Here is a 26,372-nt window from a genome sequence, read left to right on the forward strand (position 1 = left end):
AGTTTACCAGAACTATTAAAACCAGCCAGTCCTAAGCTGTTTGCTCTGCTCTACCCTGCCCTGCCCTGCCCTTCCCACCAAAAGCACAATAAAGGCTGTGGCCCAGGTTTTCCCTTCATTCCTGCTTCTGCCTCCTGACCAGAACCTTGGTGCTTCCCCTGTGGCCCTGCATGGCATTCCTCCTTCTCTTGAGAAATGTAAGAAAAGTAAATTCTTCTTCCAATGGCACTGATCTCTCTGTGTCATCAGTCACCTCTACAAATGAAGATCCTGTGAATATAAATGAGACAACCCCACCGCATTCATTTCAGTGAAGAATCACTTTTATTCTAGTTCATCCAGAAAATGTCTCCACTCCAACTTTTTACAAATATGAAGCATTTTCAGAGCATTGTCATTTTCGAGGTTGACCTCCTAGGCTAAGTGACAAGTAGGCCTGTAAAGTGGAAGGGGCCGAAGACAACAGAGAGAGAGCCAGAAAGACGAACTGAGCTCATATGAAAGCTGCAGATTCATTTCAACCCTGAGAGTAATTGCTGCTCTTTCTTCTCTCCCAGGCTCCAGGGCCCAAGCCTGTTTCTTCTGTTATATCCCATAAGTGGTTCTGTCCAGGTACCCTTGGTCTTTCTAAGCCTCAAGACCCTTCACTTGCATTGAGTCTCTCCAAAGACTATACCTAATCTTGTATTTATAATTTGTATCCTTTTGACTGAAGAGAATCCCTGAAAATGGCATAAGCTTCATGCCCTACAGAAACTGGAAGGGTGATAGGGGTCATGACTCCCAGGATCCCAGATGTAAGCCCTTCTCTTCCACCCAACCCCTCTGGACCCCAGCTTCCCTGTCTGTATAAGAGGGGATAACAAGACGGCCTTGTCCTGGGTTCCCTTTTCTCCGCAGGGGCATTCATTTCTTTATATTCTAACAAAGCAATAAGCTATCACCTAGCGTGTGGCTGCCAAGGCTCATTTTGCATATTGGCTTTTTAAAGATGCTAAAACGGGCCTGAAAAATGCAAAAATTCTAGAGAAGAACATAGGCAAAACACTCTCTGACATACATCACAGCAGGATCCTCTATGACCCACCTCCCAGAATATTGGAAATAAAAGCAAAAATAAACAAATGGGACCTAATTAAACTTAAAAGCTTCTGCACATCAAAGGAAACTATTAGCAAGGTGAAAAGACAGCCTTCAGAATGGGAGAAGATAATAGCAAATGAAGCAACTGACAAACAACTAATCTTGAGAATATACAAGCAACTCCTACAGCTCAACTCCAGAAAAATAAATGACCCAATCAAAAAATGGGCCAAAGAACTAAATAGACATTTCTCCAAAGAAGACATACAGATGGCTAACAAACACATGAAAAGATGCTCAACATCACTCATTATCAGAGAAATGCAAATCAAAACCACTATGAGGTACCATTTCACGCCATTCAGAATGGCTGCGATCCAAAAGTCTACAAGTAATAAATGCTGGAGAGGGTGTGGAGAAAAGGGAACCCTCTTCCACTGTTGGTGGGAATGCAAACTAGTACAGCCACTATGGAGAACAGTGTGGAGATTCCTTCAAAAACTGGAAATAGACCTGCCTTATGATCCAGCAATCCCACTGCTGGGCATACACACTGAGGAAACCAGAAGGGAAAGAGACACGTGTACCCCAATGTTCATCGCAGCACTGTTTATAACAGCCAGGACATGGAAGCAACCTAGATGTCCATCAGCAGATGAATGGATAAGAAAGCTGTGGTACATATACACAATGGAGTATTATTCAGCCATTAAAAAGAATACATTTGAATCAGTTCTAATGAGGTGGATGAAACTGGAGCCTATTATACAGAGTGAAGTAAGCCAGAAAGAAAAACACCAATATAGTATACTAACGCATATATATGGAATTTAGAAAGATGGTAACAATAACCCTGTGTACGAGACAGCAAAAGAGACACTGATGTATAGAACAGTCTTATGGACTCTGTGGGAGAGGGAGAGGGTGGGAAGATTTGGGAGAATGGCATTGAATCATGTAAAATATCATGTATGAAATGAGTTGCCAGTCCAGGTTCAATGCACGATACTGGATGCTTGGGGCTGGTGCACTGGGACGACCCAGATGGATGGAATGGGGAGGGAGGAGGGAGGAGGGAGGAGGGTTCAGGATGGGGAACACATGTATACCTGTGGCGGATTCATTTTGATATTTGGCAAAACTAATACAGTTATGTAAAGTTTAAAAATAAAATAAAATTAAAAAAATTTTTTTCAAAAAAAAAAAAAAGAAAGTCAGTTCTTAACTGTACATGGGCTAATAAGGGTGCAGAAAACCACAGCAAAGCTTCTGTGATGAAGCCTGATACCAATGCTCAAAATTATAACCTAAAGATTGGCTGCGTTAAGATCAACCCAGAGTTGTAATATAGGGTGAGGGTGTTTGGGCTCAGTTCTCACCTGGCTCTGCCACTCTCTTAATGTATCTTTGGGCAAGTCATTCCACATCTCTGGGCTTGTTTATTGACAAGCTAAGCAAGGGCTGGACCAGAGGATCTCTAAGAACTCCTCCATTTCTTTGAGTTTGAGAGTAGAAAATTCCTCTTTATTCATTGCAATAACTTGTATCACCTCTGTCTCTTAACATGTTCGCCTCTTTTTGCCTCGCTTGCTGGTCCCACAACTGGATCATATTCTTTCTTACTCTTACCACATTGAGCTAACCTCAGTGAGCCACTGAACTGAGGAAGCGAGAACAGGGAGCAAGCACAGGAGAGGCCAGAGAGGGAAAGGGAGGCAGGGAGTCTGGCAGCACTGAGTGCAGCATCATGAAGGGCTCGCACCCTGGCTCACGCATGGGCCAGATGCCATAGCTCTGATGGGCAACTTACTCCCTGAGTCTGCATCGGGCTTTTTTCAAGAGTGATTAGCTCAGGCCGGCCAGAAGTTACCCCACAGACTTCCTAGAACAGGGTCCTCACAGACTCACTCCTGCTGGATCCCAAGTCTCCAGCTGGATAAAGAAGGAAGAGAATGAGTTACTCACACTAGCTAATCTGCAGCTTTTGGTCACCCATTCTCAGACCACAGCATTACACAGCTTCCCTTTAAGTTTTTCTGGAGACTGTCCAATCCTGAGAGAAGGAAAACAGCACACCAGACTAGTGGGAGGCATCCCTTATTCCATCGTGATTAAGAGACTTCTGTTTTACTATCTGCAGCACTCGCTGGAGATCCTGGCAAGAACAGGCACTCGATAAATGCCTGCTAAGCTGAGCCAACTTTTCCCGCTATTTCCCACACTAAGAGCACTGGATCCTGCTGGACCCCAGACCTTGCACAGATGTCCACTTGCCATCTCTCCCTGTCTCCAGCTACTCCTTTCTCCTGTCAGCTTCATATTCCTGACCACTGCGTCTGTCACAGTCCTCTCTGTCCAGTGACTGATGGAGAGATGGCTGCTATCAAAGGCCATTAGCTTTCCATTCGCCTCCCTCTGGCACCAGCTGCTCCTTAGCTTTCCAGCCCTGCATCTCACAAGCAGACTACTCGACTGGGTTTCTGTGTGGAATCTGCTTCATCCAATCACCGGACAAGCACTGTATTCAGTGTGCACCGTGTGACAGGCACGGGGCCAGACCTTCTGCAGATGGTGTAAGAACCCTGAAAATCAGGTATACTCACCCCATTTTGCAGTTGTGGAAACAGAGGGCAAGCCCTTGAGTAACTTGCCTAAGGGCTTGGCATGCCTGATGGCATAGTCAGAATTGGGAACCCCAGGTTCCCAGGTTCAAGTCCACCCTTAAACCACACTGCACATCAGTGAAGTGCCTGGGGACAGAGGTTCCTGAAATGACTCGTACCTCCACAAGGTACACACACACATTCCCAAACCACTCCAGGCCTAAAATAGTCCTCAATGGACTGCCCATCCCACATCATCCAGAGTGTCCCAGACACTATCCCAGTCTCTGGTTTTGGCCAAGGAAATTATTCTGGATTTGGGACTCCTACCTTAGGTCTTCTACCTGAATTTGATGTGCTGAGTTATGTATTCATTTGCCAACTGAACCCTCTGATCAGTCATATCACTACCTCCTGGATCAAATACATACTGCCCATCTCAGTTTTATTATTAGACAACATTTACAAAATGCCTCCTATGAACTGAGTGCTATACTAAACATTTACATGAAGTATCTCAACACACACACACCCACCCACACATACCCAATCTGGTCCCAAAATGAGTAAAGCAAACCAAGAATCCATTCATTAACCCCTCCACTTAACTTGCAAGCATCCCCACTCTTCCCAAATGACACAGTGACCAAGAGCAGAGCAGATCTGAACAGAAGGGTTTAGGGTAACATCCCCCAGCCTGTCTTCCCACTGGGCATGGCCTTCTTGGTCCCATACTCCTCAGGCCTCAAAGCTCTTAGCAGAATTCCTAACTCCCAAACCTGGAGTAAAGGGAGAAAAAGGTTCATGGGAAACTTCTGGAAGGCCAACCACTTCAACATGTTAGCTGTCCAGCCTGCTATCTGTTCCCATACAGGCTTCGCTCAGGCCATTGAGGCAGGAGGCATAAAGCAAAGATTAAAGCCTAGACCTTGGCAACAACCATTCCCAGGTTCAGAGTGCCTCTGTTTTTCATCTGTCAACCAAAATAATTATTATATCTACTTCGGAATGTTGTGAAGATTAAAAGAGACAATGCACATTAAGTGTTCAGCACATAATAAGTTGGTAGTTATAATCATTTTCTTACCCTCGCAGCCTGGGGACGTGTGCCCCAACTTTACCACTGACCCTTCAAGACCTAATGCAAATAGCAGCTCCCCCCATCCTTAGCCAGGTGAGTTCAGTTAAGCAGAACCGGCACTGACTGAGCATCTTCCATATGCCGAGCACTAACGACAAGTACTGAGGACTCAAAAATGAATAAGACAACGCCCTGAACTTCAGGGATTCACAGCCTTAAGGAAGACAGGGGTGGCAACCCACTCCAGAATTCTTGCTTGGAGAATCCCGTGGACAGAGGAGCCTGGCAGGCTACAGTCTGTGGGGATCGCAAGAGTCGGACATGACTTCACAACTAAACCACCACCACCCAGGAAGACAGGAAAGAAACAGCTCACCTCAATACTGCAGAGCAAGCACACTGACAGAGCATACTATGGGAGGGAGCAGGGGAAGCCAGTCAGATCATGGTGAGGGCGGGTGGGCAGGGGCTGTGGGGGCCAAGGTAAGGAGTCTGAACTGAGTTCTGAAGGCAGCAAGGAGCCATGGAAAGGCTTTAAGCAGAGGAGTCAAATGCACAGACTTGTGCTTTAAAAAGGGATCGCTTTAGATGAGATGTGGAGAAAGAAGTTAGGAAGATATGAAACAATTCAGTTAAAAAATGATACCTTGGACAAGACAGGGCAATGAAGACAAAGGGAAAGATTTCCAAGATGTCTAGATAATGAACACCAAAGGCCTTGACATTGAACACTGTCTAATCCCTGTATGTTCAGAGACTGAGGGAGATGGAGAGGAAGGTGATACATAGGCATTTACATCCATCATTTTAAAAATCAACACTCGAGACCTCCCTGGTGGTCCAGCAGTTAAGACTCTGTGCTTCCACTGCAGGGGGCACGGGTTCAATCCTTGGCCAGGGAACTAAGATCCCGCATGCCACGTAGTTGTGGCTTTAATTAATTACAAAAAAATTTTTAAATAAAAATCAACTCTCTCTTAGGGCATTCATGGCAATTTAGCTTGCACTGTGGTCATCTGTTACTTGTTCATTTGGTTAGTCAATTAACATTTACTGCTACTTAAATGCCAGGCATAGCCTTAGATTGGAGAAGGCAATGGCACCCCACTCCAGTACTCTTGCCTGGAAAATCCTATGGATGGAGGAGCCTGGTAGGCTGCAGTCCATGGGGTTGCGAAGAGTCGGACATGACTGAGCGACTTCACTTTCACTTTTCAGTTTCACGCATTGGAGAAGGAAATGGCAACCCACTCCAGTGTTCTTGCCTGGAGAATCCCAGGGATGGGGGAGCCTAGTGGCTGCCGTCTATGGGGTCACACCGAGTCGGACACGACTGAAGTGACTTAGCAGCAGCAGCAGCAGCAGCCTTAGATACTTGGAGAGTTCAGAGACAAATCAGCTGAGTGAGAAGTATTAGCAAAGACCAGCAAGGGGAAAGATACAAGTACAGGGCCTAGGGAATGGACCTTTGTCTGGAAGGTGGGGTACAGAGAGTAAGATGCAGGGGAGCAGGTTTGAAACTCAGACTGGGTCAGACTGTGCAGGACTTAGGCTAAGGAGTTTGAACTCTTGAGTGGTGGATAGGAGAGCCACTAAAGGTTTTAAACGAGAGAGAGGATCACAGCTGAGCCTTAATGGATCCCTCTCACAGCAATGAACCAAATGCTCTCCTTTCAGAATCCCTGGAAACAAGGGCCTTACGTTTTCCATCTGGGTACATTTTTCAAGCTCAACAGTACCCATTATTTAGGAAGTAGACCATGAACATATATTAGGTGCATAAACACTCATGTACAGTCTTGCAAACACAAATAAAATGCATGGCAAGTATGACGAGAGACTGGTCGAGCTAAATACATTCTTAAAGTTAAATAAAATAAGTAAGTCAAGGTTTCTATAAGGGTACTCAACCACATTAAAAATATGGTACTGGCTCGTTCACCTAGGAGCAAAGACCTCTGGGAAAGAGTTCTGAAATCTCTCTGAGGAGCTATTCTGGGTCTCCAGTCACTCATTTTTTCTAAACACCTTGAATATTTGGGGGGCTGAGTGTAAGGAGCTCAGTAGAGAATGCAGGATACAGTTCTGGGCCCGCCAGGGGGAAGGAGAGCAGTACCTTTTGCTGAGCACTCACCAGCTACCAGCCACCACGCTGCATTTTTCATATGTACCCATGCACATGAAGAGGGGTAACTAGCCAGCTTGGATTCCCCCACCAATCCTGAATCCCATCTGCCTCTCCAGCCTCTGCCCTTTGGCTCAGGACTCCCTGGCTTTGGACCCTATTCTCTTGTTACTGTGTGAGGCCATGAGTTGATTCTCTCTCTTTTGGGGGGGCTCATTCTCCCTGTTATAATGCCAGAAAACCCCTCTAACCCTCTCTATAAAGACGAGAGATATCTAAGAGACTGAAAACTTCACAGTTGAGTGACCATCATACAGCAAAGACCCTGGTGCAAGTAACTCCTTGATAAATGCCTAAGCACAGTTGGTTTGTTTTTTAGGGGAGAGTCACTTTAATTCCATACCTACACTGAATACTTACTGTAATGATGAACAGATAAAGAAAGAAAAAGAAAAACCTGCAGATATCAGGGAATCCAGAAATCTATTTGACTTCAGTATATACAGTATGACTTTGTCAGAAATAAATTTACCTTCTTACATTGGTTTGATACAGTATTAAAAGGAGTCTGTATTATCTCAGTCCTCACTCTGTTCATGGAAAACCTCCATGGGTGGGGCAGGGTAGGAGGAGGAGTGTCCAGGATTTGGAATCTGCTAGATACCAAAGAATATTTTTTGCACACAGATGGCTAGGAGTTGGCTGTAACATTTTCTCGATTAAGCTAGAATACCAAAATAAATGTCTGAGATCATTACTTTTAAAATAGTCCACCGTAAGATTTCCATTCAGCATCTTGCCTGGTGACCTTTTCTCACAGACCCCCACACCACCCAGGCCTACCTGCTGGGCTGCCTCGTGGAAGAGTTCCTGCACTTGAGATATCTGGGCCATTCTTCTGGAAATGGGGGTCCTGGTGGTCTGGGTGGGGAGACCCCTCTGGAAAGTAAACAGTGTTCCCGATCAGTCTGGCTCCTCTTTCCCTGGATCCTTATTGCCCATCCTTCCTATACCAGGCCCTGGCTGAGGAAGGAGCTTTGTCTTGCCTCATCTGAAAACATCTCCTTCCCTCTTTGGTACCCAAATATTTGATCCCACTCATCCTTCACAGACTCCCTCTGCTCAAATGTTGCTGTTCTTTTATACACAGCTGCCCCCAGCTCTTTTTTGCCCTGAGCTCCTTCAACACAGGGGTCGCAGCTGACTGCCTAGCTGCCCAGCCCCTGAGGACACAGTTTTACACTCCTCTCCTTCCTTGTGAACCCCTCTGTCCAGGGCTAGGACACCATCGATCCACTAGAACTGGCTGCAAGTGGTCAAAGGACCGGAGACTTACCGAGACCAGCTCCGGAGACAGAGCACAGACCCCTAGTGTTTCGGTCAACGCTGAACTCGCGTGCCTCCAGCAACCCCACTTACGCGAACTCCTACAGCGCAGCGTACACCCCCTCTCCAGCCTCCGCCGGTCTCGAACCAAGTTCTCAGGAAGCCCTGGGCCCGGCGGGAGGCTCGGGTCCCAGTTGCCGTGTGCAGACAGGAATGGGGTCTACCTGAGCAGAGGGCAAAGGTGACCCAAGCCGGGCTCCGGCTTACAGAGTTCCCGGGAAAGAGGAGCCGCCCAAGACCACCCTGCGCTCTCCCCACCCACCAGCCGCTCGGCGTCCGCCCTCACCTGTTCCCGGGACGCCGGCTTCTAGAGCTGGGCCCGCCCCGCCCAGGCCCCGCCCCGCCGCCACGTGGCTGACCAGGTGCGCGCGGCACGGGTCCCAGCTGTCCCGCTGACGAGGCGTCCGGCCCGAGCTCGGGCACCGCGGCCACGACTCTCGGATCCAGGTTGAGAGAGACGGGCCGTGGGCACTTCCCCTCCCCAAGGGTGGTGCCCGCGCACCGTCGGCCGTCCGGGAGAGCTCCCGGGAAAAAGGAACAGCAATCTTAACAGGGGTGGGAAGGGACTGCGCGGGGGTGCAGGAGTGGACAAGGGAAGAGTCCGCAAACTCTCAGACTTGACCAGCTACCGCTCTGGATAGCTCGTTCACCGCACCCCGCCGAGGTGCACGACCCTCGGATTAGGGTGACAGGACGCGAGCCTACTCACTGCACCTGCTCTCTGACACTGCTGAACGCAGGAATGAGAGGCTGGGGAGCAGAAGCACTGGCGCAAGAGACTAAGACTGCGCTCCAGGGACCCCAGTGTGCAGCGGCCACGCGACCCAGGTGACCCTCAGCCTTGCCGGAAGTGGAATTCTATCGCCAAGAAAGTGCCCTCGGGCATGCTGAGGTGTGGGAAGTAATTACCTTCGCCACCTTCAGCGATTCCCAGAATCGGCTTGAAGGGATTAGGGATGAGGTAAGGTTTCCAGGACCCCACCTTGAAGGGGAAAAAAAAAAAAAAAAAGTCATCATCATGCAGAGAGATTAAATTATCTCTATTTCCAATCCGGCATATTTCCTAAGCCTGAAATAACTTGCTAGGCCTCCTTGTGGGCTTCTGAGAAACCGGAGGGCAGCTGGGAGTACTTCCCACGCCCACAGGAGCCTTTGTGTGAAAATCCCTAAAAATAGAGGTTGTTCTTTTAAAAACAAAAGGGAAGGCAAAGCCATGGGAACACTGAGAGAGCCCCAACCTCCTCTGCTCCAGCAAAGGGTTTTTTGGTGTGTGGGTTTTGATGTGGAAATATATATATAAAATGTATCATTTAAACGATTTTTAAGGGTATAGTTCAGTGGCATTAATAATATTTACCACGTGGTGCAGCTTGAACTATTTCCAAAACTTCATCACCCCCAAACTGAGACTCGGTACCCTTCAGCAGTAACTCCCCACAGCCCTCTTGTCCCAGCAAGTGGTAACCTCTATTTTCTGGCTCTATAAATTTGTTTCTCCAACCTTTCTCATATAAGTGAAATTAGATGACATTTGTCCTTTTTATGTCTGATTTTTCACTTAGCATCATGTTCTCAAAGTTGTAGCATGTGTCAGAACTTCTTTCCCAGTAAAGAAGTTTGTACCAATGCACTCTGTAAGAGGAAAGAACCCCAGGATGAATTACAGATTAGCCACCTGTGAGCAATGGATGGCTGGGTGGGCATATTATTGGAATCTCATGTTTGTACAGACATCTGTACAGAGAGTATTGCCATCTTTATTATTTATTTTGGGGTCACGTGTGTGGTTTCTGTAGTGTAGTGGTTATCACGTTTGCCTAACATGCAAAAGGTCCCCGGTTCGAAACCGCATGGAAACAGCTTCACAGGGGCTTCCCTGGTGGCTAAGACGGTAAAGCGTCCGCCTGCAATGAGAGAGACCTGGGTTCGATCCCTGGGTCGGGAAGATCCCCTGGAGAAGGCAATGGCAATCCACTCCAGTATTCTTGCCTGGAAAATCCCAAGGATGGAGGAGCCTGGTAGGCTACAGTCCATGGGGTCGCAAAGAGTCAGACATGACTGAGCAACTTCACTTTTTGGGGGGGTCACACCTGACACTTCGTTTTTTTTGCCTCAAGCTGGTTTCCTGTTTGCTGTCACCTTCTGATGAGCCTCTCTCAAAGTGTCATGTGAACTTTGAAGAATCCACCTTCAATTCCATGTCAGCCTGAGCTAAAAACATTAAAAAAGGAAATCCAGCCCTCTGTTCATAACCACCTACTTCTTGTCACTCATCATTTTCTAAACAAATGAAAAGTTTCCTTTAAAACTTATGAGCGTCTTCTCTACCTAAGAACAAATGTTTGTCCTTTTTCTTCATGTTAAGGCTAGAGAAACCTGTCCATTTACAAATAAAAAAAGTGTATCCTGCTTAATGTAGATTTATAACAATGATATAACTGTAAAAAAAAAAATAGTAATACTCTTACTGTATTGAAAAATAGTATCCTGCATAACCTCTGAACAGAACAATTCCATTTTTAAGATACTACCCTATATGACCTAGTACAAAGATGTTCACTGCATCATTACTTTGTAATAGTTTTTAAAATTTAACATCCTAACTGACCACTAATAGAAGACTGATTAAATAAGTTATGGTACAGCCATACTATGACAGCCAGCATTAGAAAGAACTAGGTATTTTTATATGTACTAATATAGAACTTTGATCATCACATAACAACAAGTAAAAACAGCAAATTGTAGAATAACATATACAGTTTTTTTAAGCAGTGCATGTATGTGTATAGTTTGTATGAAAAATACACATCCATTTGTTAACAGTGGTTATCTCTAGAGAGGGGGGTTGAGATAGTAAAATGGGAGAGGAAATCTAAGTTTGGTGCACAAATTTTGGATTTTTATTGAATTTTTTTCTTACAATGAGCATGTTATTTTTGGGATCTGAAAAAATGAGTAAGAAAATTAAAAGACAATGTGGGGCAGATTGCATTTTCCAAAGATAACTGCATTAACATATTCCGTCCCATATGCTCTTTTGAAATATGACATTGACATTCCTTCAAAAAGAGATGGGAATCTATGTCCCCTCCCCTTGAGCCAAATGGACCTTTGTAAGTGCCTCAACCAATAGAAGCGAAAGAAATGACACTGCTTGACTTCCTAGGTTAGGTCATAAAGGCAATAGGGAGTCCATCTGGCTTCCTTGCTCTCAGAGCACTTACCCTTGGAACTCAGCCACCATGTTGTGAGGAAGCCCAGGCCACATGGGGAGGCCACATGTTCCTACCAATAGCCAGCATCAATTTCCAGACATGTAAGTGAAACAAGCCTTCAGATGATGATTCAAGTTCCCTGCCTTAGATTCTTCCAGCTGAGGTCCCAGACACTGCAGAGCAAAGATAAGCTGCCCTTGCTGGGCTCTGTCTGAATTCCTGACCACAGAAACCATGATAGATAGTGAATTATTATTGTTTTAAGCCTCTAAATTTTGGGGTAATTTGTTATTCAGCAACAGATAGCAAATACATAATGCATCTAACCAAGATAAAAAATATTTCATTTCCTTTCACAGTATTTTTATTCATCTCAAATTGTTTGACTTTACCCTTGTTGTAGTACTGTTATATTTAAAAATAATAATAATATTCTTAAATGTTCTTAAACTTTATTCTTAAACTCACCTTTTTTTCTATTTGGGAACCACTCCAGCTAGAGTCGAAGCCCACAGTAGTGAGGCTGTTGCTCTATGGGTCCTACCCTGGTCAGCTGCAGACAGAAGATCCTTCATCTCGTTCCTTTCCAGTGGTCAGTGCTGGGAATTGCCTTCTGTGTAAAAGCTGGAGAAGAGACCATGTCTTCAAAAATGATCTCATTTAGCAGAAAGTCTGAACCCTGGGGAGGGATCAGAACTTCGACAAATTCAACCAAAATAGAAATGTGAAAACAGGTTGAAAACATTAAATCAAAATGTAAATATGTATAATAATTACAAAAACATATCTCACAGCCTGTGCCCTAGAACCAGCATCAGAAGGGCCACAAATAATGGATCTGCTAGCCTGGTGGTACTCTCTCCCCCAGGTCTGCATTTTGTAATCACCTGGGTATAGTTTCAGACAATATGGCTGGGGTGGGGCCTTGGCACCAGCATTTTCTTTAAACTTCTCAGGTGATTCTAAGTGACAGCCAAGTTGTAAACTATGGAATTTCTAGCTCAGTCATTCTAGGGTTTTTGTTTTTACCTTCTCTAAAATATCAGAGGGAGCATACATCCTGTCCACAATAGTGTGTTACTCCAATTATAATCTTCAAGGACAAGGGGAAAGCGTGAAATATAGCTGAGTGCAGACAGAGAACACAAGTAAAACAAATATATTTGTAAATATACAAATATAGGTATATTTTTTCTTTTTAGTTGGACATGATGCACCTCCTGCAACATCACACCTGTCTTAAAAAGTCTTAGATATTCTGCACACGCTCAGCAAACTTCTGTTTGCTGGCTCTGAGGGGAGAGTCAGAATTTGAACCTAAACTTGGTTTGGTTTCAATACCAGACCCTCTCCTATACACAGCTTCTCTAATCCAGGTGAAGAGATGAGGCAGTAAAAGAGTTTTCCTTCTTCCTGGATTTTAAAATGCCTTCCCAAGAGCCCCAGATACAAAAAAAGTCTGTCAGAAGGGCTATGCTACTATATGCTACTAGGAGTTGGAAGGGGGTGAATCAAGAGCTGCAAGCCTGACGGCAGCGCCAGCACCACACACAGCCCGAGTGCCCTGCAGGCCCAGAGGAGGGGACGGGGCTCCAGGAGACTCATCCTGCTCTGACTTCCTGGGCTGGGCTGAGTGGAGAGGGAGGGGCCGCCACTGTCCTGCCATCAGGTGTCCCCAGCTCCTGTTGAGCTGGTTTCTCCTCCAGGATCTAAGCTATTTGTTGACTCTAGGAGTTTGCCCTCAGTCAAGAGAAAGGCATTCTCCCTCAGCCATCTGGCATCTGCCGTGAGCCAGGACCTGCTGGGGCTGTGAGAAAACATGGGATGCACACAGAAGCCTATGAACAGGGTCCAGTTTATTTCACGGATGATGGTGGCAGTCTTACTGAAATGTGACAACAGTGCCATTAGCACTCAGCCTTTGCTCAGATATCATGTAAGACCCATCACAGACCTTCAACAGTCTAGACGACAAAAATTAGGCCAGAGTTTGAGTCCCAGATCTTCCTTTCCGCTGTGTAATTTTGTCCGAAGTCTTTAATGGGTCTGAGCCTCAGTGTCCTCATTTTTAACAGAGTTAATGATAAGACCTGTAAAGACTATCTGACAGAGTTTTTACGAACATTCTAGAAATTGCTGGAGATTGAAATCCAACTCAGCTATCTGTTGTTTTCAAAATCCCCTCTCTTTCCTCCCATTTTGAAATTCACATGACCCATTTTCTGGTCCCACAGCTGCTATGCATAGAGCCTCAAACGCTCTGGCAGTGCTTCTATACCACCTGCACGCTCTCTTTGCATCCTCAGGTGTAACTCATAGTGCCTGAATGCCCTCTTTCAACCATATTCTCTAGACATCTGTTGATCACCACTGTGCCCAATGCAGATACACAATGGGGAGCAAGATGGCTCGCGACAGGCAGAAAATCAAATTCCCACACTAATAAGTACATCATTACAAACAGCCAACGCCAGTTCTTTCCTATGCTAGAAAAGAAGAGTACAGGGTGGTCCAAGACGGGGGGTGGGGGTGGGGGGGTGGGGGGGTGTGACACAGAGGGGAGGGTGGGTGTGACGTGATCATGGAGATCAGGATAAGCTTTTCCGAGAAAGTGATGCTGTAGTTGAAATTGGGGAGGGGAGATTAATAGAGAAAACCGTGCCAGTGGTAGAAAGGGGTCATAACCAAGTGTAAGAGACTGGAAGCAGCTCAGTAGTGCAAGAGCCGAGGATGAGAGGCTCACAGTGGGGGAGGTGGGGACTACTAGCTGCAGAGAACACAAGTGAACATAAGGTCACTGCAGAGAACATAAGGGTCAAGGTAAGAGCTTAGTGTTTATTCAAGTAGCAACTGAGACACTTCTGAAGGTCTTGTCCATGATTCTCATCTGGAGAAAATACTGGAGGCTATCAAGACTCCTTGTGCAGAAACTTGCAGCCTGGGCAAGAATTGAGGTTAGCTTGGGCTGTGGTAATGAGAGAGGTGGGGTTCAAAAGGATTTGAGAAATTTTCACAAGCCCTGACTCCATGAGTTGTCAATCTGATCAGATCATAGAACATTTACTGGGCCACACCCAGCAGTGAGTAAGGTCATTTTCCATTTACTGGCCACACATGTAGACATGGTTCTTTGTTCCTATGCAACTGGGGTAAGGAAAGGGCTGGGACCTACTTGTTCACTGATCAAGCCCTGGCTATACTGTTTCTTACTCTTCTCACATATTGACATGCACCAAGGGGAAGGGAACGCTCTAGGGGCCTGTGGTCCTGGTGACACTGTCTGGCCCATTTCTACATGAGGGTATGGGAAACAGGTCCAGCACTTAAGATAGCTTGTATCTTACTAGCCATTGGTCCTTGTGTGGATTTCTTTTGGGGATCTTGTTGTTAAGTTTGTGGTTGAATGCAGAATCTGGCATTTCCAGGCTCCCTGATCATAGCATCATCTTAATGCCATCAAATGTCCACCACTTCTAGTACCTTCACTGCTAATGCCTCTTTTATCCCATAACATTGTTCATTCACTCACTGGTATCTGCTTGTGTGAGGCATGGATCTATATTCTGTGAACAAAATGCCTTCAAACAGCCCACAAACTAACCTAGGCGTCCAGAGTCTTTTCCTGATGAACAATTAGTTTTGAATTCTCTGGAAATAGTAATACTAAAAAACATGTATGATAAATAAACCTAACTTGTATGAAAAGCCAGGCATTGCACACTGTCTAGCTGTTTCTGATTGATGTATACCTGTTATGGCCCATACATACAGCCATTTAGGAGGAAGAAAATAAAGGAGATAAACAGAAATGGTCAAAGAAAAATAAAAAGGTGACTGGGCAGGCCTCCCGCATCCACACATCACTCCCTCCCAACAGGTGAGGCTGACTGTGCTCCTCCAATCTTCTTGTCCATGACTCTGATTTGGCCTCAGGGGCAGCCAGGTCCCTGCTCATGATTAACCAATAGCTTAGGATTCAAAAGTTCAATATATTCTTGCTTTTGTAGGATGATTTCTTTTCCCTGAAAGTCTACTGATTTTGTTTTCACTCACAGCAACACAAATGTTCCATCCTTTCCGGGGTCTCAGACAATGAAATCATAACTTCACAAAATTTTTGTCACTTTCACCTCACTAAGTAGTTATTCTTTGCTGGTCAATTAAATCCAGACAGGTAGATCCTCTCATAACTACTTTAATCTTTTGAAAGATATAGTCAGCAAGTCAGGAATTTATTCCATGTGCTGCTTTACACAAAATTAAGCTTGCAACATCTGTCCAACTCTGCTCCATCTTGCCTTTGTGTTCTAAAATCTAAACTAGGGAGTATCTATTTGTGCTTTTATAGTTTACAAATTACCTCAAATGACTTGTCACAGCAACTCTCATGGGAATTATGATGCCCATCTTACAGATGAAGAAAACAGACTCAGGAAAAGCAAGCAACTTGGACGATGTTACAGAGAGAGATCCAGGTGGAGCCAGAATTTGGAAGGTCTAAATTCCTTGTTTAGTTCACTGCTCTTTATCTGAAGAGTACCAAACTGTACTCCCACTGTCTCACAATTATAATCAGCAAAGTCCCACACAGCTTACTTAGAGCTGTCCCATGCAGCACCGGTTATGCTGTCCTGGCGTGCCATCACCTGCCCCCAGATCCTGAGGGCCAGCTCCACAAGCTGCTCGGACAACTCTCAGCCAAAGTCTCCTGTGGAGTCCTGAGGTGTTCTGAACACATTTACTCAGTTGTGTCCTCTTCCTAACATTTACTTTTGTGCTCCAGCAATCACTCAACTTTCATTATTGCCATGGAAAAAAGTTACATGATAGTGCTGCAGTCCCCACAAAGAAAACAGGAAAACTACCATATTGGAGGTTTAAAGATAAATTTTACAGTGACCCAAACACATTGAAGGAAACGGCTAAGGAAAAGAAGATAGCAAATGATCAGGCGCTAGTGGAAGTTATCTGACATGAAGAGTATTATAATAATAGTCTGGGAGTAATGGCCAGTTGGGTGTTATTTCCGAGTACTCAAAAAATATTAGTACCATTCTATGAAGACTGATACTGATAGAATGACTAAAAGCACTGGCCTGCCTACTGCCAGGAAAGCATCCTCCAACATCCATTTCCAAACCCCCAATGAGAGAGAGGTGATTCTCTCCTCCGTTTTCATCCTCAGGTTGGTGAATCCCAACCGAGTATTCATCTTCCTTTTTTGAAATAGGTCAGTTCCTTCTGAATAAAGCCTACTGTCTCATTTCCACAGGCCAGGTTTGAATCCTATCCATAATCCTATTCAACCCTACTTGGTATTTTAATTAGGGGATGATTTTAAACAATGGTTTCTTATTTCCACTGTGTTTATCTGTATATTTCTATCTTCTGGAACCAACTTACTCAAACTCTCTAGAAAACTATCCTAAGACTACTACTTACTCATTCGTTGAGAAATGACATATAAATTACCCAACACATCCTAACACTGAATATTTGCTTTAATAATCTAAAGTACAACCCTGCATCCTGAAATTGATACCATCCTGCAGTTAACACCTTTCAGATGTTCATATAAAGATACTAGTAGCTTCAACCATCTATTTCCATCTAGCACAATGCCTGTTACTAAGTAGGTGATCAATGCTGAATACTATACCCTCACAAGTAAGAATTCAAATCAACAAAATACAGTTACTATCACAGATAATATACATTGTTTGGCCCCTTTCATTACCTTGACACAAGCATCATGGCTTCAGAATCTTATTAAGAATGGTATAAGCTAGAAAAAATTAAGAAAGCAACAACTTTAAAAGTTCATATGGATAAATATGCAAAGCCTCAAATGTTCTCTATTTCACAATTCAAATCCATTTCTAAACTTGAATTTTTCCAGTAGTTTGGAAAAACCCCTTTGAAAATGTCACTTATTTACAGTATCACATTTCACATTCCCGCTCTTATTCACATGGCTATACATCTGCATGAGTGTGTTTGTAAAATGTTTTTACTAGAAATGTCCTTTTAAGGACACTTTAAAATGACAAAAAGAACTAAAATAACGAGACTCTAAATTTACCTTTAGTTCACTTAAAACTTCTGCTCCATTGATTCTTTATTCATAAAATGAAAATAATTTATTCCAATACCATACCAGTTTCATCAAAGTGGGGGAAAAATTGCCAGCACTCTGAAAAGAATTATTAACTTCTATCCAAACATGTGATCATCAACATCTTCATACTCCTTTGTGCCTGATAAAATTTTCAAGGATTCAATAACAAACAAACATTAAATCAAATGACTTCAATTTTTTCTGCAATCTTCAGAAGGTGGGAGAACTATCATGTATATCTGATATGTATCTCACTGGCCCTCTCCCTACCATACCTCATCATTCAAGAAAAAGTGTGATCTAAGCAAGGTTTAGTAGATTATCGGTGGTATTATGTATAACTGGTTAAAGCACCATACTAATAAACTCATCACGGTCTTAGGATTAATCTTTGCAAAAGCCAGTTAGTTTCTATTTGTCTCAAGGACCCAGGCTGCACTCCAAGCTTCAGACAGCTTTCTTACAATGTGTCCCACTGGTCACAAAACAGGGAGGGAGTACTGGTAAGGAGATAAATGGATGAAAACAAATTTCCACAAACAGGGGGGGAAAAAAAGCCATGTATGATAATTGAATCTTATCTATAAAGAAAAAACATACATTCTTACACTTTTTTTATTAGCTCTATGTTAAACTTATTTCAAGTCTAAAATACTGGTGACTAACATTAACACCAGACTCCTGCATTTTAGAACTGCCTGGTAACGTTCTACACAAAGCTACAGTAAAGGCCCTCTTGTTACCCAATTTTTGTACCAAACTGTTTGCTCTATACAGACATTCTTTTCCTCTTCTTAATATTAACCTTACCAATTTTAAAATATTTATCACTAAGTTACTTGAATCAGAATATTGTGAAAAATTCAGCTAAGAAATTATTCATAAAACTGTATTCTGTATTTTATTTTTCAAACAGCCAGTGTCCACATTTTAAATGCAGAATTTGCAAATATAAATTAGTCTAATAATTCAGTTAAAAATAAAACAAAAACAATTTCCTTTAGTATCACAATACATAAAATGGTATTATAAACTCCAAATGGCAAGGTTTACTACATGACAATAATGTCAAGAAGCTTTGAAACTCATTAAACCTCTTAATGAATAGGTCAGTTTAAAGAACATTTCTCTGTTCCATGATTATGCATGAAACAAGCTTTCACTATATTATGAAGGCTCAGCAATTTATTCATGGCATAATATGGGGTCAAGCAAAATTTTATTTTTACAATGACAATAAAAAACACATTTCAACAACAACAAAAATCCTCCCAGTTGTTTAAAAACAATTCTTTTTGGAGGGTTAAATGTATTTTAAAATATATTGACTTACCGAATTTCAGTTGCCAAGCTGCTGACCACTGATGTAAAAGTTTGTATTTAAAAATATCACAGACATCTTTTAACAGTGAAAATTTCAATGTGATAAGTTTCATTGCAAAGCAATTTTCACCTGAGTAGAGTTTGAAATTTAGTGCTCATATGTTTGGAGGGGAAGTGGGGAAAGAAAGACCCACTGGTGTCAGATACTGAGTTTGTAGTTCTTTCACAATGATTTCCCAGAGGGCTGAAGAAACATCAACTATTTTACCTTCCAGGACATATATGATGCCCCCTTTTCTCCAATAAATTTGTTCTGGCATTTTATAAATTCTCAATATCCATATTCCTGTTTACCCTTTTAAGCACAGCAACTCAAAATTCATTCAGTTCTATACAACAGTGTCTATATTATGTACATGGTTAATTATCAAGAGAAAATAGAAAATAAAATTTACAGTGATTGAGAAAGGGTCAGAAAATGGGATAGGAAAAGTAATACTGTATAATCAGAATATCCTATTATCCTACCAGTTTCAGTGACAAGGTTTTTTCCTTTATTAGTTGAAATACAAAGAAGGCATAGGGGATCCCAGGAAAATAACACTATATATCAGAAAATTCAACGTGCTCCACCATCAGGATTTCCATTACACATTTAATTTCTTCTGTACAATTTTTATAAACTTGTTTTTCTTTTCAAAGTCATCAGATTTCCAGATTAAATTCAGCACTACACAGTATGCCCTTGAAGTAAAATGAGGTTACCTGCTTTATTTGGATACCAAGTTCCCTTCCAGACAGCATTAAAATAAAGACAAGTAAGACTACACAGATAAAATCCAGTATAATTCAAATCCAACAATGAAAAATTTCCCCCATATTGTTGCAAAATTCTTTCTACTGAAATGCTCTGCTACAATAATAAAAAGCATACATTACATATAAAAGATACCAGTGTACTAAAAAGTGACAGAAGTGGACTAGCAAATCCTTCAAAGCACATTATATAAATGACTAGCATTTAAAAACATTTTCCTATAAAATGTAGGTCATATACATTTATAAATTGGCGAGTTTATTTCTAAAGCAGTGATGTGTGTGTGTTCAAATAGTTAGCTGTTCTGTACAGTATAATATCTACTCAATTCAAACTACAATAGGTTTGTCTTTCTTTGTATTGAAGTTGAACAAATTCATCTGATCAGCTGAGAAACCAAGGTTGAAAAATAAGTATCTAAAAATCAAAGTAGAAAGTTCAGAATTGTTGAAATGTAGCTATGAAATATGAAGAGAACTATTTCACAATGGAGCTGAAGTCACCTCAAAACTTATGGGCTTGAATCTAAAACAGAAACAAATATTAAAATCCAAAGCAAACCACAAAGTTAGGTAGCAGTACAGAAGCAGGAAAAAAAACCACACCCCCTTCCTTCAGTGTGATGGGCACTAAGTTTTGCAGTCTTCCTCCATCTTGCAGAAGAGTGGTAAGGCCATTCAATGCTTAGTGAGTGAGTACAGATGAAGTCAGATTTAGCCTGTCTCCCCTGCAACTTCAATTATGCTGTGTAAACAGTGTTACGTTCCAATAGGAGGAACAATGGAATTTGCTTATAAAAACTGATTAAAGATAATCATTATTAAATGAAATAAAGATAATAACTCTGAAATGTTTTTAGAACTTTCCTGATGCTACTTGTCAAGTTAGCACTGCTATGTATTATTGCTTACATACAGTACAACATCATATGCCTTCTAACATAAAGCAGTACTGTGATTTGTTTGTACATATTTACAGATTCTTAAAAACAAGCTGTAAAAACATTACATACTTTCAGACAATACAAATTAGCACATTGGTACTCACTTCAAAACAAATGGAATGCATAACATTAATAAAACATCATAAAGGAAGACGCACATAAAAGTCCTTGATTGTCAAGACACGTTTATATATAAACTCTAACTGTGCAGAATTAAAGATTCAATCATAGGTACATCCTTATTTGATGAACCATATTTACAGCATGGTATTGCATAAAAAAATAAAATAATGTTTACAGGGTTTTACTTTTTTATCCATTGGATTAAAGAAAGCAACAAACACAACAAGAAATGTTTGTCTGCTGTAGTTTGTTTCCTACTAAAGTTTAAGTGAAAGAGGAAACATCCGTTTTTTATTTGCAGAATATAGCAAAAACAACTGGAAAATTATTTCCCTGAAATAAAGCAATTTGAAACGGAAAAGGTTTAAATTAAATTGCAGAGTCAAAAAGTTTCTCATCGATTATAATAGTGCTTCAAGTAAATATACTGTGAAAAAATGAGTCCTAGTTTAAAATGTTCTAAGTCTAAGAAATAGTTTTACAGTAATGCCTACTTTTAAGTTTCCCGGCTTTTTTTTTTAAACAGCCCTTTAAAAACCCAAATTAATAAAATGAAAGAAGTGGCAAAAGATCTAACCTAGCTGGCACTTTGCAAGCTTCTCTGGCCTGTGGAAATGAAAGCCTACCCTGAGCACAAGGCCTCTTTTGCCTCTCAGAACGAGAAAATTACCCGACCACTGGCAGTCCTCACTCAGCCAGAGCTAAGAGGATGGATTTCTGTGGTATCAACTAGAAAATCTGCAAGTAGATCCAAAAAATTTAAGAGCCACTTCAAATATTCTGAACTAAATGAAATATGTGTACAGTAAGTTAAAAAACAAACGCGCTTTTAGAAGATGTTCAAGAGATATTACTTCATCTAATGTTATCTGTTTCCAATCTTCAAATGTGAGAACAGGTTCTAAGAAAGCACACCTTGGCTCACATTTCACCAAGTTTAAGGATGTAAGAGTATGTTTTCATAGAACAATTTGCTCACCAAGAGAAATTAAAAAACAAAACAAAACCCAAATTGCAAAAGGATATCCTCAATATTCTGATTTAAAGCAGCACAAAAGGCTACTTGCTTTCTCTGTTAATGCCCAGATAGAAATTAAGTAACTTTCTGAAGCAAAATGGGGAAACCCAACTGTTGAGATGTTTATCATATGATGATAATATTAATACACGGTAACTCTGGTAGGCATGTAAAATTTCACAGTAAAGAGAGTAATGACTATACTTTAAGTGGTAAGTCAGTAAATTATGCCAAAGTATCATTTACCTCAAAATATGCTTCTAATGTGGTAGAAAAGTCTGCCATTATGTAGATGTACAGAAATGAGGCCAACCCAGGAATGCAACGCCTGAACTTCTCTCTACTTGCATTAACTGCCACTTTCAAAGGCTTACTGCTCAGCAGTAGAGCCACATTCTAGAAACTGTGCTGGTGATGTTAACACAAACCAAAACCCCACTTTATTCTGTACCAAGTTCTCAACAGAACAGAAATTCTGATCAGGCTCAAAACAAAAACAAACAACTCAGGACATCAATGCCTGCTATCACCCAATAAGCAGTATGAGAAAAACACAAATGTCTATTCCTACAGAGAGCACAGTTTCATTGTTAACATCTGCCTGAATGATGACTTCTTGAGGTTGTGATGTGCAACTCAAGACACACCATGCTTAAAGAGTCAATAATGGCAAAACTTAAATATATACTTCAAAGAAGTCTAGAATTCTTGAAAAATTTGGCAGCAAAGAAAGCTGTCAAATGGGAAAGTTTCAAGCAAAGTTTAATAACCAAGGTATAGAGGAAACCACATTAAACATAATTTATATTTCTTATCATAAAACACCATATATTCAAAATAAATGTAAAAGATGTTAAGGTTAGATATTTCTTTGTTCCCTTTCTTTATGAGAACAGTCTTGGGATAACATTAAATAAAATAAAAAATAATTTAAAATGTAGAACATTCTATACTGAAACAAAGACTGAAGGTCTATAAGGCCAATATAAAAGCTAAAATGGAAATTAACAAGAAAGCTGCATCTTCAAGGGGTTATTAATTTTAGATTACTGATGTGTGCATTGTGACAAATATGGTGGAAATTTAAAATAAAAAACAAAAAAGTTGGAACAAATTAAAGAGGATAATAAAATCAATATAACTGTTATTTTCCAAAAATTAAAACTGTCCAATGTGTAACTCAAACCATCATTCTTTAGAAAAGTATATATATATATATAATATGTATATATATAAAAGCATTATTTATTGTACCATGCTGTATTAAGACAAAATATTAAAAAAAACATTCGTGGTATAAGGATAAAGTCTGTAGTTTATTTAGATTTTGAAATGCAACAAAAGGTTTCCGATCACTCATCTAGCTGAAAAAGAAACTGTAGTTACTAGAATTAGTAAACACTTTTGGTTTGTAAAATTGTAATGAGCCGTGTTCATTAAAAAGTAACTCAAGATAAAATAAGCAATTAAAATGCCCATTTCTTTAGTTTCTCTGGATACTGTTTAATTATCCAATCTATCAAGATTCTAGAAAGAGAAGGATTAAACCAGATTTTACAGTTCCAAAGATACCCAATTTCCTTTTATTGCCAAAAATTAAAATTTTCAATTATGAGATGATTATGACACAACCATATCAAACCTAAAAATCTAAAATTTTTTTTACTTTGAGAAATCAAAAATACCAAATAGATTCTAAGTGCTCTATGTTAACTGAAGTGTATATGTAAAGTAAAATACAATTAAGCTTTAAAACGTGGAATATACATTTTGTATAAGCATTATGTTCTTGGGAATGTAATCTACAGAGTATCTTCTTACTAAAACTTCAAAACCTTGATACTTGCACATGAAAAAATCATAAAAAATATCTAAGTACAACTGTACAAAGAAACTGACACCAATATGCATACTTCCATATAGAAGTGAATGATTCAACAGTTATGTATTTTGGTAAAAGTTTTGAAAGTATGCATATTTTTTTAAAGTAATTAGGCTTTTAAATAGTGGAGTCTTAGACTATCAGATTTTTATTACTTTTCTCAAAAAGAAAAAGTCGATATAATGCAAAATGAAAATCAAGGGTATATGGCATATCATTCTTTAAAAGGTGGTTTCTTTTTTCCCCTCATAGGACACACTAATTTATTTAAGCCATAATCTCTTGACATTTAAACTTTTAAGTTCACTCTGTCTGTAAAGTATACTCAGATTCCCTGCTGAAGTGCCATGACTATGCTGAAAAACTTAGAAACAGTATGAGTAAATTTCACACAATTACTAATCTCCTAAGAATGTACAATGATATCAGTTAGGAAACAATTGTGCGAAAGTCTCTTTTTTTTTTTTCCTTTTAAACTTGGTGTAGGTGGAATAGCAAGTTTCTGATCTAAAACAAGTAATGCATTGCTTCTGTAAAGGTGACAACATGTAAGGCAGTTCAAAGAATGCTGACTAACCAAACAAAACGCAGTTATTGGATTATCTTGCTATTCATATCAGCTTAACTTGTTTTAACGCATTGCTCTTAAATCTGTACAGCACTCCATTTTACACAGAGTAACCCCACTCTTGATTAATCTGTTCTAAAGTGCCAGTATTATTTACACATTTTTTTTTAGCCAAAAGTCTGGCCAGTTGTAGCATCAGGTGAGGATGTCATCCCAGCTCTATTATCATTTACATTCACCAAGGGAAATTCTGGAAACTCAGCACTTGTCCCTGGTCCCCGAAGGTTCACCTGTCCATTGGCAGTGCTAAACTGAGTAGCTATTCCAGCTCTGGATCCATGATATGGAGCACGGAAGGGCTGTTCAAAAGAGCTCATTTGGTAAGCTTGGTGGACAGGCTGAGCCTCAGCTTTCTTCTGAGAAGTCACTTGATCCAAAAAGTCCTGTGTTGATGTGGCAGAAGCATGGTTTGTCTCATCACCTGAAAAGGGAAATGAGTGCTGTGAATCACCAACTATGAGTCCAAAGTGGGATTTATCCGGAGTTGTTCTTAGTGGAGAATTCATTCCTGATCGAAAGCTATTGATGGGCATGGCTGCATAGACTTGCTTGTCTATGGAAGAGAATGCTGGCTGATTTGGAAGGGTCTGGTTATCAGTCACAAAGTTAAGGCTCGGGCTATTCAAATAGGCATCATTTTGGCTAGTTCTGTCCAAAGCCTGCTGCAGAAACTTTGAGTATTCCTGCAACATGTTGGCTTTATCTGATGAGGATGCTTGGGAGCTTGATCCAACATTCTCCGACTGGGTAACCTCAGGTACTTCTGAAGAATTTATTGATATGCTAGAAGTCACCTCAGTGTCCGCAACACTGAATGATATCTCATGCTGTCCATTAGCCTTATGGGAATAATGATCCAACAGAGTCTGTAGTACCTCATCTGGAATAACATTTTTGTCATGATTACTCTTTATCTCCACATTCAGTGCCTGTGAATCTAATATGGATGCTGTGGTACTCTCATCAATGACACTTGCCACAGCTGCTTGTGTTACAGACGGCTGAGAAGCTATAGTGCCCACATTCAGCGCATACTCCCTACTATTGTTACTCGCTGCCTGAAGATACCGCTTCTTCTTCAAAAACTGCATGGCATCATCATAGTTAGTGCTACTGTGCACAGGTTTACTGGGCCCCTCTTGCAAATTGTCAACCTGGTCAATATCAGCATTGCCTTCTGAGTCCAGTAAAGCTTGTTTGTCCACAAGTTCAAAAGCATATTTTGAAACTTTGCTCTCTTCATATGTGGATAAAGGTGAAATCGTTTGATTCTGCTCCAATGGCTGTTTCAGACTTCTCTTACTATTAATTTTCTTGAGGACCAACTTAGGTGGATGTATTTCTCCTGATGCATCTTCTAAATGTGATCCCCCAACTGAGGAATGGGGCATTTCCACAGCATACTCTGCCACCATATACTCATCTTTCACTTTCGTACTTGACGAGTAAAGAGGCAAGTAATCATTTTTGTCCTTCTTTAGGTCAGATTTGTCCAAAGAACTCTCTTTGTCCATCCCGGATGATTTTTTCTCAGTTTTCTGCCTTTTCTTTTTTGGCAGTGAGTTATCTTTTGGTGATGTAGAAAAGCCAGAATCTTCCTCGGATGTCAGAAGGCCACCTTTGATGGCACATCTGTTTAGTTTTTTATCATGATTTTCATGGCACATACGTTTATGTTTCAAAACACGATCTGTTCTGGAAAAATACTGTCGAATTCAAAGTTCGGAAGGGAGTTTTTTGTTTTAGTTTTGTGTTTTGGTCAACCAAGAAAAGAAAAGAAAAAAAGCAATTAATATAAAGATAGATATAAGTGTAATAATATGAGCAACTCCAAACTAATTTCCTGAGCCAACTGTCTATTATAAATTGAATCAACAACAGTTAGGAAATTCTTCAAATAGCTTTAGTAGTTACTAACATTTTCTAATTTAATTCATTAGAATTATTTTACAACTGAATTCCAGACAGAAGACTTTCAATGTCAGTCATGCCTCAATAAAGTAACTTTTTTAAAAATTCAAACC

At 41.0% G+C, this 26,372-nt stretch overlaps 2 protein-coding genes and 1 non-coding gene across 16 annotated transcripts in view; 1 reads left to right on the forward strand and 2 right to left on the reverse strand.

The window, feature by feature from the left end:
• The window catches only part of SLC12A8 (solute carrier family 12 member 8), a 143,354-nt gene extending 134,477 nt beyond the window's left edge, over positions 1–8,877 (reverse strand). For 5 of the 8 annotated variants that reach the window (XM_044942705.2, XM_044942702.2, XM_044942696.2 and 2 more), the window contains exons 1-2: positions 8,229–8,534; positions 7,736–7,831 (exon numbers count right to left, since the gene is read on the reverse strand). In XM_044942705.2, the coding sequence (XP_044798640.2) occupies positions 7,736–7,786 (51 nt within the window). In that variant the 5' untranslated portion in view covers positions 7,787–7,831; positions 8,229–8,534. The other 3 variants (XM_044942695.2, XM_044942692.2, XM_044942715.2) reach the window with 3 other exon arrangements.
• Positions 8,878–10,064: 1,187 nt separating this feature from the next.
• Positions 10,065–10,137, forward strand: TRNAV-AAC. The gene has a single exon. It is a non-coding gene; the product is annotated as a tRNA-Val (tRNA).
• A 9,545-nt stretch (positions 10,138–19,682) lies between these two features.
• The window catches only part of ZNF148 (zinc finger protein 148), a 147,715-nt gene continuing 141,025 nt past the window's right edge, over positions 19,683–26,372 (reverse strand). For all 7 annotated transcript variants that reach the window (XM_025285273.2, XM_025285263.2, XM_025285254.2 and 4 more), the window contains one exon: positions 19,683–26,054. In XM_025285273.2, coding sequence (XP_025141058.1) covers positions 24,456–26,054 — 1,599 coding nt within the window. In that variant the 3' untranslated portion in view covers positions 19,683–24,455. The remainder of the gene's footprint in view (positions 26,055–26,372) is intronic.

The sequence above is a fragment of the Bubalus bubalis genome, chromosome 1 (genome assembly GCF_019923935.1).
Source record: "Bubalus bubalis isolate 160015118507 breed Murrah chromosome 1, NDDB_SH_1, whole genome shotgun sequence".
Lineage (NCBI taxonomy): Eukaryota > Metazoa > Chordata > Mammalia > Artiodactyla > Bovidae > Bubalus > Bubalus bubalis.